At 52.4% G+C, this 14,995-nt stretch overlaps 1 protein-coding gene and 1 long non-coding RNA gene across 3 annotated transcripts in view; both read right to left on the bottom strand.

The window, feature by feature from the left end:
* Nucleotides 1-3,101, bottom strand: part of SLCO2A1 (solute carrier organic anion transporter family member 2A1) — a 31,427-nt gene extending 28,326 nt beyond the window's left edge. The window contains exon 1 of the mRNA XM_054207561.1: nt 2,594-3,101. Coding sequence (XP_054063536.1) covers nt 2,594-2,686 — 93 coding nt within the window. The 5' untranslated portion in view covers nt 2,687-3,101. The remainder of the gene's footprint in view (nt 1-2,593) is intronic.
* Nucleotides 3,102-5,494: 2,393 nt separating this feature from the next.
* LOC128911841 (uncharacterized) lies at nt 5,495-12,272 on the bottom strand. Of its 2 annotated transcripts, XR_008467194.1 has the most exons (4): nt 12,099-12,272; nt 11,180-11,403; nt 10,393-10,513; nt 5,495-7,132 (listed from the first exon to the last, which is right to left on the bottom strand). It is a non-coding gene; the product is annotated as an uncharacterized LOC128911841 (long non-coding RNA). The 2 variants fall into 2 exon arrangements; XR_008467193.1 differs by having other exon boundaries at nt 5,495-10,513.
* Between the last annotated feature and the right edge of the window lie 2,723 nt (nt 12,273-14,995).

The raw sequence follows: 14,995 nt of genomic DNA, 5'->3' as shown, positions 1-14,995 counted from the left end.
CAGGAAAGGGTGGGGGACGTCATTACCTGTCAATTTATGCACATCTGCTCTTAAAAGCAAGAATTTTCCTCCAAGGGCTGGGTGTCCTGACTCCCCACCATCCCAGATGGTATCTATCACCCATCCGATGCCAACAAGCATGATTTGATAGAACCCAAACAGCTTCTTAACGTGCTTCCACAGTGCCAGCGTCAGGCTGTGCTGTTCCTCTCGATTTAGCAAAAACCTGGTGATTTTTTTTTTTTTTTTTAAAAAAGTGCTTCTTTTCACGCGCTGGTTTTCCCCTTAGCGCAGCCGTATCTGCACCAGCCGGGGCAGGTGGCACGTGGGGGTTCTCTGGTGGCATCTCCTGCTCGGGGTGGGGGGGGAGCTGTCACTCTGAGTATGTCCCTGCACACGGTTGCCACAGCGGGTGCTGCAGCATCACCTCTCCCTTGGAAGTGACCCCCGAGGACCCCCCCCAAGACTGGCTCAGAGGTGGATGCCTGGATGGTCTGGGGAGCTCCGGGCTCAACACTCATTTTGAAATTAAGACTTGAGCCAGCACCAGACGCTGGGCGATTCGAGCAGTGCTGGGTGCCGGCAGCCGGCCAGGCACCTCCCGGCACAGCCGGAGCTCCCGCTGCCAGCTAAGTAAAACCCCCGTATCATCTGCCCTCGGCCAAATGCCCCCAGGGGGTCCCGGACACAGCCCCCGACCAAGCACCCTGGGGTGTGCAGGGTGCCGAGCGCCCAGCCCGACTGCCCCGGCTGCCCGGGGGGATGCAGAAATGGATTAACATTTGCCGGGGCTCTTTTTTTTTTTTTAAACCCCTAAAGTTTTACGTCCTGAAAAAGGCATCGAGTTTGGCGCTGTTTTTTCAGTTCCAGGATATTTTTGCATCCTCCCCCTGTAAGCATTAGCTGCAAGAAGAGCTCTGTTTTGAGGTGATTTTACTCAGCCCGAGCCATGGTCGTTACTGGAGTGGGTTAGGGCCACCTTTTAAACCCCTCTTCCAGAGGAGGGGACAGGTCACCAGTCCCCTGCAGAGGTACATCAGAAACAGCCCTAAATTACCCAGGGTAATCTCAATCTCCTGGAGCTAACAGCTAAAAAGGGCCATCAAGTCACCTGCTGGGATAGCCCAGCCCGGACAGTGGGGACCTTCAGGTATGTAGGACTGGAAGGCACCATCTGAGATAATGTCCACAGTCCTGGGAGCCCTCACCATGTCACCCGTTGACCCCAGGAAGCCCAAAGCTTTGCTGCTCGGGGGAGCAAAACTGTTGGGAACAGCCCCATGGCACCCCACAGCACCCCCACAGAAATGCTGGGGCCCCGTGATTCGGTGAAACTTTTCCTGCCCAGAAACAAACCCCAAGCAAGCACAGCCCAAAGAAGAGGGGGCAGCGCCGTCCTCCATGCAAGGTGAGGAAAGATGGGGGGCAAAATCACACCCAAACCCACCCCGGACCGTGATGCCCTACCCGTGGCCGCGCGCTCCCGAAAACACTGTTAGCTGGGAAGCGTTGACAAACCCTTCCTTGCAGTACTGCTATCAACCCAAAAACACGTGCTGATAGTCAATAACGCTAATGGAAAATCACCCCCCGGGCCCCAGGCACGACTGGCAGATGCAGCACAAGGGGGTCCTGCCAGCTGCCCCCCCACCACGGCAGCCCCTCTCGCGCACCGAAAGCTGCTCTGCCTGGGGGCAGGTGCCGCTGGGAGCCGCCGATCCCCAAAACTGCACCCGGCTGCTTCGGATGCCGACACGTGGAGGTGCTGCCGAGGGAGGCACAAAAATTCCGTCCCCCCACCCCAGGCAAACCCTGGCGAAGGCAGGCGGGTGTCCCAGGGACGGGAACCAGCGCGTGCAGCAGCCCCAGTGCCCATCCAGAAGTGGGCCAAACTGAGCCATATGAGGAAAAAAAAAGACTTGGCGAGCAGTGGTGTAAAAGCGCGATGGTTCGCAGGGTTTAAAATGCGAGAGGTGGCCGGGGTGGCCGGTGTTTTCTCACGCAGGTGGGGAGCTCGAGAGCCCGGAGCTCAGGCAGGGACCGGCTTTAAGATGCCAGCTCTCACCTCGCTAACAGGGGCAGGTGAGTGACGAGAAAAACCCACTTCAACTCGCCAGGAATTTGCTCCTGTCACTCAAAATGCCCTTCTCCCCAAGGTTTTTAAAGCAAGTCAGTGTTATTATAGGGCAGTGTTTTCCTTTCGCACCAGGATGTGGTTAATCATTCCCTAAGCAGCAGCACACTGTGTACCGGATGCCGTGGGTAAGATCCACAGCCCACGGAGAGCTGCCCACGCCGCTTCCACGGGGAGCGACACCCACCTGCCGCGCAGGGCACCGCTCCGAAACCCACCGAGCCCCCCCAGCCCTTCCCGTACGCCGAGCGGGACAGACCTCAGCGGTGTTATCCAGGACTGCCCGGGGAGCTGACTTTCAAATTCTGCATCTTAGCAAGCAAACAGCCTTCGTTTTACTGGCAGTTAGTACGGGGGATGCAGGGACCTGCGGGATGGGCTGGGGTCCCTCTCTGTGCAAGCATCCTCCTCCCTCCCCACCGGGGAAGCGGCGCATCCCTGCCAGGCACGGCTCCTTACCTTGATGTTGCAGAAGATACTCCGGGAGCAGGTGCCAGACCTTTTGGGGATGTCGACCGGGGATTTGCTGGCTTCAGGGTGGACTCCCATCATGGGGGCTTCCCGGGGAGCCCCGAATTGTTGGGCTACGCGCGGGCTCCCGTCCCTCTCCGGCCCGTCCCGCCACCGGCAGCGTGCACGGTCTGCGCCGAAAACCCTCCAAGCCCGTGAGTGAGGCAGGCAGCGTGAGCGCAAAGTTTTTATAAGTCGGCTCTCGGGAGCGATGATGAAACCCTTTCTCCTCCCTCTTTTGCTTTGTGCGCCGAGGGAACTTTACAGTCGCAGGAAGTGAACGGCAGCGCACAGGGAGCAGGTGGGAGTGAGGGCTCGTCGAGCCCCGGATGGTTTGGGGATGGGGACCGCAGCAGTGGGACAATGTTTGCCTACCCGCAGGGGACACCCAACATCCCTCTGCTGTCCTCACGTCCGAGGCCGCAGGACACAGCTGGACAAGTCACCGGCAGCGCAGGCTTCCCGCAAGGAAAGAGACTGGGGTTTTAATTCATGTTCCCCTGAAGGGGCGAGAGGAAGGGGAGGCACCTTTCTGCAAACCCAGATTTGGCTCCCAGGTGGTGGAAGGGGGGAAGCTGAGTAGCCAGACAGAGAAATCCCTCCCTGGGTTAAGAGGTTATGGAGAAAATAAACTTCTCCTGCTTTTCTCTTGTGGAGAAAACTGCATTTGTGAAGTTCCTGAGCGCTATTTTTTTTTACCAATACCTCTCCGGGGCTTTGTTTATGCAAAGCACTGATTTATTTTGCTGGCTCCTCACAGAGAGGAAAAGTGTCAGAGGGAAAAGGGCAGGTTGAGGGGAAGCCAGCTTCAAGTATTTTGTCCAAATTACTGCTTTTCCCAGCATAAAGCAGGGTGGAGGAGAGAGGTGAGGAGAAACGGTGGAGCCCGCCTTGGGGTGCTCCGAGCCTGGAGAAACCAAATCCCCGTTCCCTGAATGATTTTCCCATGGGAGGGCTGACGGGTCCCTACGTACGCCCTGGTGTGATGCCCAGGAGCCGAGTCCCGCTCAGCAGGCACCCACCGACACCCACCCCCTTGCCCAGGCCCCCGCCGTGGCCACTGGCCACGAGAGGGTGCATTGCACCCGTGGGAGAGGCTCCCTGGGCGCTCCTTCCCTCCCAGCTCGCCCCAGCCGTCCCACGAGAGGACCCCCAGGTCAGCATCTCCGGGGTCCGGCGCCAGTCTGACCAGGCACAGGGCATGAAAGTGGTGTGAAAATTAGCGTTGCTGAGATAAAAAGAGCTGATTTTGGCTGTCAGCTTCCCAGTTTCCTAACCCTGTCCCGGGAGCACTGCTCACAGGGACAGTTGGGTATCACTCACCTATGGGTGGCAAAAAAAGCATCCCGTTTTCCCACCTTTTTGTCCACTCCCGTCCCCAAATTTGCTAGATCTGGGATTGGGACGCAGCGTGGAGAGACCCTTTTCCCCCCCATCACAGTTAGCCGAGCCCTTTTATCTGCCACTCAACAGCAAGAGACAGAAAGTTTCGTCCTCACCGATAGAAAAGCTCAAGCAAGCCGACATCTCCTCCGCTCTTCTCCCACCCTCCCAGGGAGCCTGACGTGCCGCTGAACTCATTTTTCAGGCAACGCCTGGCCCGCTCGGTAATGGCCCCGTCTTTTCAGTTTATTCTGCGGTGACCCGTGACGCTCACTTTGTTATAACAACCACCTCCACATGCAGCAGCTGTTTCAGCCACTAATTTCAGCTTTTCCTTCCAAATTTGTCTCCCTGCCGTGAAACACTCCGGGGAAGAGGCGCAATGCTCCTTGACAAGCCGGTGCCCTGCCTGGCAGCGGGCAGGATGGGCAGAAACACCCCTGCCCCGATGCCGCATCCCATGGATGGGGCTGGGAACCCCGCGCCGATGGAGCTAATAACCCCTACAAGGGGAAGCAAAAGGCTGTGGTGAGTCAAAAGGGAATCAGGGCTTCTGGTAAACACCCCCGTGGGCTGGACGTCACTGCCCCACGGGGGTGCGGGTCCTTAGTGGCAACTGACCACACATCCCAGCTGGCCAAGGAAGGGACAGAGGCTGGGGCGGCCTCAGACGTGCTCGGAACCAAAGGAGCTGGGTGCCCAGGCAGCACTGTGCTCCCCAGGTCCGGCCACCCCCAGCAAGATCTCGGACACGGTGGGGATGCCCCAGCAGGGCTGATTTGCTGGAGGGCAGGAAGAAATCATGCTGGCAACCCACGCTGCCCTTGTGTTTCTCAATCTGCAGCTCTTGCAATAGGTAAGGCAAGAAAACACCTGCTTCCCATGCAGCTCGGAGCCACTCGCGGCACTGGGGACCTCCCCGCAGGGCTGCACACCTTGCTTACCCCCGCCAGGGCAGCACCTTGGTCTTCCCTCCCATGAATAAGCTTCCAGTGAATCTTCTTCCCAAGCAAGGAGCATTGCCCAAGCCTCAGCAGCTTATCGAGCTGCAGTAAATAATACAATAAAAGCTGACAAATCTGAATTTCAAAGCTCAGTCGTGGTGGTTTCGGTTATTGAAGGCTGCAGCAGCTCCACAAGCTTCCCTGCAGCCAGCGCAGGCGCTTTGTCTTGCATTAGAAGCAAAGGGCTACCCTGAGCAGGCTCCGTCCACCTAGGTGGGACCATCAGAGCGCACTACTGACATCTCCCAAGCTTTTGACCCGCTGGAAGAGAAACTCCACCCCTCGGACACAAAGTCAGTTCTAGCTTTCTTACACCGACATCGCTTTTAAATTTCGGACCTTAGACAACCAATTGTGCAGCAGGAGTAACAAAATGAGATGCACACGGGAAAACAGGACTCTTGCCTCTTTTGGAGGATTCTCCCTGCATTTTCATTCCCGCAGAGTTACAGCCTTGGCAAGGAACGGTTCGGCCTGCAGATGAGCGCACAGGAGGAAAGTGATTTACGGCGGCGCTGACAAAGGGAGGGGAGTTTGCTTTCAAATTCTTCTCATCATGCTTTGGTAGGGCGATATGGTCAATGTTAAGTGCCTGGCAAGAAAGATCACACATTGACAGGGTTTGGTTCATTTTACACGGCTCCTGGGGCCGCATTTCTTTCTCAGCCTTTGAAATGAATTCCTCCTACAGCAGTCATGCTCCCCTGGCCAAGACATCAGCTGGAAGGAGAAGACCTCGCTGCCGCTAACTGAGTGGGAACCAGCTACTTCAGCCAGCAAAGCTGAATCAGGCCCACGGCTCTCCATGTACGCCACCAGTTCATCCGCTACCTCACCACCTCCCCTCATCCAAAGCAAGCCATCAGTTGAAATCTGCCCACCAGGCACGTTTCCCATGGGCAGACCAAGCTTACATCGGTGTAGCTATGCAGGAACTGAGGCGCGTCCCTCTTTGCTACCAGGGGATGCTCACCTTGTTCGCAGATCAGAGCCCTCAAAAGCCACTTTTCAACACGACCACAGCTCTTCTCTTTCCCTGCATCCTCCTCCTTACTTCTTTCTACCAAGCAGTGGGTTGATGCTTTCATGGGGCGAGGACAACACTAGTTCTTGCTTTACCACGTGGTTTCAATCTGGCAGGGACTGAAGCATCTCAGTTTTCCTCCACAGTATCCCCAATCTGTTCCTCTCAATGATTATTTGCCCACTGGGCTTTAAAAGGTGACACGTACCCACCAACACTGAACCATAGAATATCTTGAGTTGGAAGGGACCCATAAGGATCACCGAGTCCAACTGAGACTCAACTGGGAAGATCTTCCTGGCCCCTGGGAAGACTTGTTACTAGGTGAAGAGACACCACATCCCAGCATGGAAGATGATTTCCCACTGTGCTATGCACGCACAGTCCCTACTACATTTGAAGCTGGACCAGTAGATCCTTTTTAAAGGAAGGTGTTTCTTTCCCCGCAGCCTCCCTATCAGGTGACTGAGTCTTCGACTTGTGCAGTCAGTATTCCATTTCACACAGACTTGCTTGAAGCACCATCCATGGTCTGGAGCCAGACAGCCTCAGCCCCAACGGAACAATGGGCCAAGAAACTCCTTTTCCTATCCTAGCAGGGGAGTCAGACTAGACTATCTCCAGGGGTCCCTTCCAACCCTTGCCATTCTGTGATCCCAGAGCCGGCAAAACGTGAACTGTGAGGTCAGACATCCCAAGGAACCTGGTTCCTGCTAGGTCAGAATTTATTTCCCCAGATCCAAATTTGTCAATCCAGAAGACTTAGCTCCCTTCCAAACTCTTCAGTGGCCTCACATGATCCAGCAATAACAGGGAAGTCCATAGCAAGACTGTATGCATCCCCCAGCCTGGGAAATCCTCTGTTGTTGCATAAAACTAGAAGCTAGAGACGGGACTGGACCTCAGGACCCCCTGGCTCAGCAGAGGAAGGGAGTGAGATGTGATCCAAGCGAACTTCTGGTCCTTTCAGACATAGCAGCGATGAAGATCCTGCTACAGACATCAGTCATGGAAGGAAACGCGGGGATGGACAGATGCTTAGAGAGACACATCGTGTTGGGAGGACCTGGGGAGGCTCTGCAAGAGAGAAGACGGAACTAAATCAGGATCAGAGCCCCATGTACAGCTCATAAAACGAGCAGCCCTAGAGGGTTTTGCCCCAGATGTGCTGGGTTCTCCTGCTTTGTGAGTGGTGCTGTTGCAAGCAGGATTAGGAAGGGAGAAAAAGGTGATCCCTGTATTTACTTGGGAACCTCGCACAGCTTAAAAACAAACTTCCTGGAGCCGCGTGACCCCCAGCTTACTTGCTGCACACCAGGACAGCACAAGTCTCTGCGGAAGCAAACACGAAGCCCCTGGGGCTCCTGGAGGGTTTCAGACTTGCAAGTACAAATATTGCTCTGGGAACGCGGACTGAAAACAACCCCCTCTGCGTTACCAGAGCCGGTCCCCGGGGCTGCAGACCAGCACGCCAAACCCACCCCCTGGAAACCCCATTTATTCTCCAGGGCTGGTGATGTGGCACAGCAGGGGACAAGGACCGCAGGGGATGGGGCCGGCAGCGTGCACCAGCGGTTCCTGCCACTGCCTGTGGTTGCAATGGAAATTGCAGACCGTGACAGGCTGGGTTTAATTTACCAGCAACGTATATTTGATCTGGAGCAGAAATACTGGTCAGAGGGAGGTACACAGCCATACCTGAAGAACAGGCTTGGCTGGCTCACAGCCCGACCTGCTCCTGGGGATGCAGAGAGAGGGGATGGTTGTTGGCCGGCACCTGAGAAGGTGGTCCAGCCCTCGGGGAGTGGGCACCACCAACCCCACGGTGGAGAAGCACTTACAGAGGAGCTCTGGGGCCAAGCAGCAGCCAAGCCCCAGGGCAGGACGTGATGACACTGCTTACCCTCTGGCCAAGGCCACCACCAGCCCTGCAGGGAAGCCAGCCATGCCCAGAGATTAGGAGCGAGGTCAAGGCGGGATGGAAGAGCAGGTAATTTATGCTGAAGATGATGGCAGAGGTGCGTGTCAGCATTAAACCATCCCTCCCATGGTTGGCTGCCCACAACCAGCTAACCTGAAGCAGAGGGTATGTGTCTACACTGGTGACTAATAAATATGTTAAGCAACTCTGTTGTGCCCTCTGTCCCATGCACAAAGCCAGTCAATCAACGGCAGGAGAACGGTGCATTCTGGAGGAATAAATGGGAAGGCAACTGCAGAGCCTGGGAACCAGGAGGCTGTGATTTTGGCAGGCTGAGCCTTTAAGAAGCGCAGATGAGAAAGCAGAAAGCTCCTCTGTTTTTAAGAGTGCTATAAGCGAACAAGGGAGTGGAGGAAATGCTTTTAAATGAGCCCTGGTGGTGTCACGTCTCTTAAACAGCCACTTTCTTCTCCTCTGCCTTTTCTGTTTTAAGTAAGTCTTGTTTATAATTAGGCCACTTGATTCTCACCATCAATCGAATCCCCACTGTAAGATACCAAAGGGTCTTCAGTTAAACTGGAGATGACCTCGTGTGCAGATTATTTTGGTGGGTCCTGTTGGACCAGCCACCTCTCCTTTCTCCATAAATACCTTTTCCACCTCTCCTTTCTCTGTAAGAGCTTTTGGAGATGCCAGCCCCCAGGTGTCACTTTTGGGGCCTTTCGCTCGGCACGCTCCAGAGAAGAAATTCTGATGGTTGGTAAAAGGAGGAGGTGGGAGATTGGAATTAAGATTATTTATTCCACACCCTCCCCAGCTAGTAATTTGCATGACATTTGCATGCACCATAAATGCTGCCCCACCACAAAGAAGAGCAATCGCAGGGGTGGAAGACGATGTGCATCACCCAGAGCCACATGGGTGCTGTGAATACCAGGGGTCAGCACCCAGCAGGGCTGTGCCAGTGAGGACCCAGCCACCTTCACACCCTCCAGCCACCACTGTAAAGCCCTGCCGGCATTGTCTGAGTACAGAATTCAAAATAACCCGATGTTTGTAGTCAGGCCAGAGCCCTGGCCTTCGCTGCAGGATGTGTTCTGCAAACCCAGAACAAAGAGACGGTCCTTGCCTCGAAGGATTTGCAATCTAAAGCATCAGTATCCTGTAGTAAAGGCAATTAAATGAGGCAGACAAGGATCTGACTGCGCCATTCAAAGCAGGATTGCATTTCCTTGAAATTGCTTCAAGTGATCGTGATGAGACAGTCTAATTTAACTCTGCCCACTGCCAATAAACTTCACAGTCAGTAAATATTTCAGGAACAGTGCCCCTAAGCAAGGCTTCTGCAGCCTAGAAAGGTAGGGAGTCAAATATTTTTCTAAAATTCCTTCACCCTGATTCCTCCCATGGACCTACACACCCAGGACAGACAGACTTTTCCAGGCCACCCTCTGCCCTGAAATCAGTTGCAGGGCAAATCTGTTATTTCCCACCAAAAAGACTGCATCCAGCAGCACCAGAACATGCTCCTGCTCGTAGGGATGGTGTTAAACCCCTGGCAGCAGGTCTACAGAGATGCTACAGAGGATATTTGTCTACGCTGGTGACTAATAAATATGTTAAGCAACTCTGTTGTGCCCTCCGTCCCATCTGCAAACCCAGACAATCCAACCTCTTGCAGGGCAACAGCAGAAGAACGGTGCATTCTGGAGGAATAAATGGGAGGGCAACTGCAGAGCCTGGGAACTGAGGGGAGAGGCGAAGATGTGTGGCTGAATCAGACCCTGAGCAGCTCAAGGAGGCTCCTATCCAGGAGGACATCCCATGCCCTGGATGCTGGCACGTGCCAGCACAGGGTAGGTAGAGGAGGTGACCACCTCCTCAACAACTGGGGAGCGCCACCCACCGCAGCAACTGCTCTCAGTTGGGCGCAGTCCAGAAACACCGGCCTCCCCAGGAAAAGAGCTGAGAGGGCCGATAGAGAGATCATATTCTATCCTCCTCCTCCTGCTGCGAAGGTCTGGCAGGCAACGCGAGAGATGCATCACCAACGAGCGATGCGGCACCTCTTATTCACTCCTGGTGATGAGGCTCTGCTCTCCAACAGACAAGGGATCAACATGACTACAGAGTCCCCACAAAAGCCCCAGGAAGGGGCAGAAGAGCTGAGATGGGCTTCATGGTTTCAGAGACGGGGAGACCCATGTGAGGCCACATCCGTCCACATCTCACAGGGAAACCTTCACCTCCTCAAAGAGCTTGGTGCTTGTCGGATATATTGACCTTTCAACTTTAGAAATAATTTTATTTAGCTGCTCCACCACCTCTAAAAGATCTCAGAGCGCTCTGGCAGCCACCATTTGAATGGAAATTTAAAAAAAAAAATTAAGTAGACAAAAGCTTTAATGAATATTACCCCATTACGTGAAAGAAGCTAGTCCAAATGTTGTGCAGCGATCGTGGCTCCAATTTGATCCCTCCTGAAGTTGTGGTAAGGACAATTAAACCTCAAAGTTCGGATGCTTGTCCACTTCCCTCTGGAATAAAGGTTAAACTCAACAAAAAGAGGATAAAAGAGAGTGAATTTAGCACATCTCATTCCACAAAACTGTACTCATACCACTGCAAGTCCTGAAGCTCTGGGCACCGTTAAATGTGGAATGAGAGTTATGTGTTTGCAATGAAAATGGGTCACTCCACACTAATATGCTGCAAAGTGTTTTTATTATACTATATATTGACTTATTTAATGACGATGGCAACAAAAGTGCCAACTAAGTTGCATAATCATTTAAATTTTTATTTTTTTTTTCCCCCCGACTACTTGGAAGTTTCATAAATACTCCTTGTTTGGTTCGAAATCTTCCAAATTTCCTTGATACTGTGAGAGTGTGCGCCTGTGGTTTGGCTGTCACTGTGCAAGGATCAACCCACTCAATAAAACAGCCTGAATTTCAATAAGCAGCAAACCAAAAACAGACCCATAAAACCTGTTCCCCTCACACTGGACGCAAGGCAAAGGCGGTGCTAAGGCGCTGAGATTTGGCAGCCACCAACCCCTGCTGACACGTGTTTTGTGGAGCTCTGCTGGAAACTGGCTTTGACAGACCCATTTTTGTGCGCCCAAAGCGGTTCAGATCTCTTCATTCTCCTCCTCCGCAGAGGCTGCTGCCACATGCTCTTGATGTCCCCACGCAAAATACCTTTGCAAGGTGCCTCTTCCCATGGGGTTCACTCCAGCGTTGATGTTCAGCAGCTAGAAGCCCAAAATTAAGGCAAAAGCTTGGCCATACTCAGTGCTGGAGCTCGCTGCTGGCGGCTCCAGCTCCATCTTCAGCCCGAGAAGACCCGGGCGTCACCCAGCGTGGGATGGAAAGCTGCGACGTCCGCTGTACAAGAAGTGCTGGAAACCTTCTGTTTGGAGAAGCTGGAATAAAAACAGCAAGAAGATTTTTGATCACAACAAGATCCTCTCCTAACGCTGGATGTACGGTAGGAAGGGCTGGTTTTGAGCTGGTATCAGCGTTAAGCCATTTCAAGTCAAAATGTATTTGTTTTCCTTGGAACAGGCAAGTCGAACTGGAACAATGGCTGGAACTGACATTTTGCAGGGAAAGATTTCGTTTCATCTTGAAAAGCTGAAACACCTTGAAATATTTTCCAATGGAAATGACATTATGTTTCTGCTGATGCACATGGGAATCACCCCATCAGAGTTTCCATCCTTCTCCGGCCGCTCCCACTTCAGCCGGAGGGACCCAAGGAGACACCAAAACACACACGGCATGGCCCGAGAGGCGTGGAGAGCCATCCAGCCATCACGTCCAGGGTGACGGAGAGCAATCCAAGTAGTCACCATGGGCACAGCTCATGAAACCACCTTTTTTAATGGGGAAAATGAAGGGGCAAGACATTCGGTGAGATCTGTTCTAGTATCCATGAGAGAATTATGAGAGGGGCCATAAGACGTTGAGGGAAGGCGAAGAAGTAAACAACCCCCCTATAACCTAAACAGGCTATGAGCAAGAGAAAACTAGATGCTGAATTGTGACAAGACCTCTCAATTCATAAAACAGATAAACAGCAGGCACAGGAAGAGTTTTTAAAGCTCTTGGTTTCTACCTGACAGGAGGACGCTGCCTCTTTGCATCTCCATGGGCTGCAGGAGGAGACAAGCGTGGGAGCAAGTCCCTGTGAGAGCTGTGTCCAGGGGCACTGGGGTAAGGCGGCCAAAGGTGACGAGATCCTGTGTTAATTGCTGTGCGGGTACCACCGGAGGAGCACCGCAAAGAACAGAAATCAAAAATCCCGTCCGTTTCCTATAAAGGAGTGCGTGTGGGGAAGTAAAAGATAAGAATTCAGAAATCTGAGTCCCGCTTTGTTGTAGTCTCAGATTTCTCATACCTGGAGAGCTTGAGAAACCTCAAACCCCTCCCATCCCAAATCCAGGCAAAAAGCCCTATTCTTGAAAAGCTTTGTCAACAGAGGGAAGTTGCAAGCTCAGGTTGGCTGCAACATTGCCCTATCACAATTTCAAAACAATTCCTTCAGATTATGGCTTTTTTAGTACGGCGGGACTAGTTCACGCTCCTAAACAATCATTTCAGAGCAAAGTAATCCGCCGCTGCTTCCTTTCAAAAAAATGAGCTGATGATTCTGAAACTTCCTTTTTCTTTTTTTTTCACATTCTAAATGAACATGAAAAGTTTGGGGTTTGAAACAAAACATACCCTTTTTCTCTCTCTTTCTTTCTTTTTTTTTTTTCATACAAGAGGAAAAAAAGCTTTCACAGTCATACGGGTTGGAAACGGGATCCTTTCTTTTCTGTTCTCCTGTATTTTGTGAGGACAAACCAAGGGGTTCCCAAGCTGGGGAGATGCCTGGGGTCTGTTGCTACAGGTTCAAAACCAGCCTGTTCACACAGCCAGCGCTATCTTCCCTTCAGCGACCACTTCTCCTGACCTGGATACTCTAAGTGAACATCAATGGCAGGGTACGGTCCTCTGGGCACGGTGTGACCCCACAGAGAGAGGATCAGAGCTGGGCTTTGCAGGAGCGGTGAAGAACCAGAGTTTCAAGACACAGCAGGGTTTCTTTCCCTGTTTTTGTTTTCTTTTCTTAACCGTGTGACAAGTTTTAGCCAGTATCTGAAGTTCTCTGTACCCCCGAGAAGAAGCTGCCCAAGTCTTCCCTGAAAAACCACGCCGGCTGCGGTAAGCGCAGTCACGCTCTTACATCCCTCCAAGAACAAGAGGATGGAGCAGGAGAAAATGCTTTTGCTCCCAGACCATCTTGTGCCTCACGGACCACTGTCTCTACTGCGGCGGGGCTGGAGGAGGGAGTGACTCACCCACCACATCCTTGGATCAAGTCCAGCCAACACAGTTCTCTACCTCATGGGTTTCAGCACTACCAGGCAAGCTTAGATTTAATGTCAGAGGAGAAACCTGACTATTTATAGGTGCTCCGAGACAAGTAACGGTCATTGGTTGATATACAAACAAGGAAGCGGAGCACCAAGAAGTAAACACATCTGTGAAGAGCTGTCAGCTTTGATGATCCTCGCAGCACACCTTCACACTTCACTGCTGCTTGCTTCAGAGCCATCCCATCAGATGACTGAGTGACTTTCTCAGCCAGGTATGCCTCTGCCATGGCTGCTTAACTTCACCCTAAAAACCAAGACACGCATTTATTTTTTTTATGGGGAGATCAGTAAATTGTTTTGACAGACATGATGGACCACTCCTACCTAAAAAAACTCCTTTGACCAAGACAGATACTGCGTTCCTGATGGGGCTGACTCTTCTCACCTTAAAAACTGATTGGTTTGAATCATGAACATTGTGTTCCTAGTCTGTATCTGACAGCTGCGGCTGCATGTTAGGTAAAGGACCTGCCAGTAGGTTTGAATCCCAGAGCAAAAGGCACGGGTGAGATGGTCTGCTCCAATGTAAAAAGGATGTGGTCGATGGTGGTCCACTGAAGATCACTCAAAGTCAATCTTTTCAAGAATGATCTGACAGTTCAGGGAACAAGCTACCTGTCTTCCCTTGGAAGTGGCATTTTAAACCCACCCGAGGCAAAAGGAGAGGTGCAGGAGATGCTGTTCTGTAGAGAAGAAACTCCCTTGAGCTCCTCACCTGAAGGGAGGACCACACATCATCGCCGTATAGGTGGGATGGCAGAAGCCAAGGCCTGCACAAGGGGGCATTTAGGATTGCACAGTCCTTCTGCAATCTCTTTCTTTCTTCAGATTTCCTCGCAGAGCTGGTGTTAAGAAGGAGCAGCTTCATCCAGCAGGGTTGGTCAATGCCTGGTAATAATGATGGAAGTCTGCGTGGACACCAATGCACTTTCTGGGGCCAGCTGTTGAGCCCTCTGCAAACAGCCTTTGGGACGATGTCAGTGGGGGTTATCAGGCCATTCCTTCCTGAGTGCTGTCCTTCTTTTGGTGAGGAACCACTGAAGTCCTCATCCCACTCAGCCCAGATCCCCCTTCCATGATGTCCAAGAGACACCAGAAACCCCACACCCTCATGCTCTTCTTAGTGCCGTGAAAGGAAAAGCTGACTCACACTAAATGGCATGTTATCTTTGCAAGTTCGTTAATTTCAGCGAGGGATTGTTTCCTCAATGCCTGCTCCTGTTGGTTGACCCCTGGCTTTGCTTTTCTTTCTTTTGCAAGGACAGCCGTTGGTCCAGGTCACACCAATGAGAAATGTCAAGCCAGTTCTGGGAACAGTTTCCTGAAAGGCGTCCATTTACGCTATCTGTACGCTGGCATGCTTCTGAAAGAGCCTCTTGACTGGAAACATTCAACTGGAAAGAGAAATGGGTCGTCCCATCCCGCTCCTGCCTCCTCCCTGCTCCTTTGGGGAACCGCTGTAGGAAACCAACGCAGAGAGGATGACCAACGGCGGGATGGGGCTGTTCTGGCACGAGGTCTTCATCACGCTATGGCTTGTCTCACCACGGCACCTTTCCTCATGTGACTTTTTGTTCCTAATTTAAAACCG

Source organism: Rissa tridactyla, chromosome 6, assembly GCF_028500815.1.
Source record: "Rissa tridactyla isolate bRisTri1 chromosome 6, bRisTri1.patW.cur.20221130, whole genome shotgun sequence".
NCBI lineage: Eukaryota > Metazoa > Chordata > Aves > Charadriiformes > Laridae > Rissa > Rissa tridactyla.
Note: the sequence above shows the minus strand (reverse complement) of the source record. Positions and strands in the feature narration are given on the sequence as shown.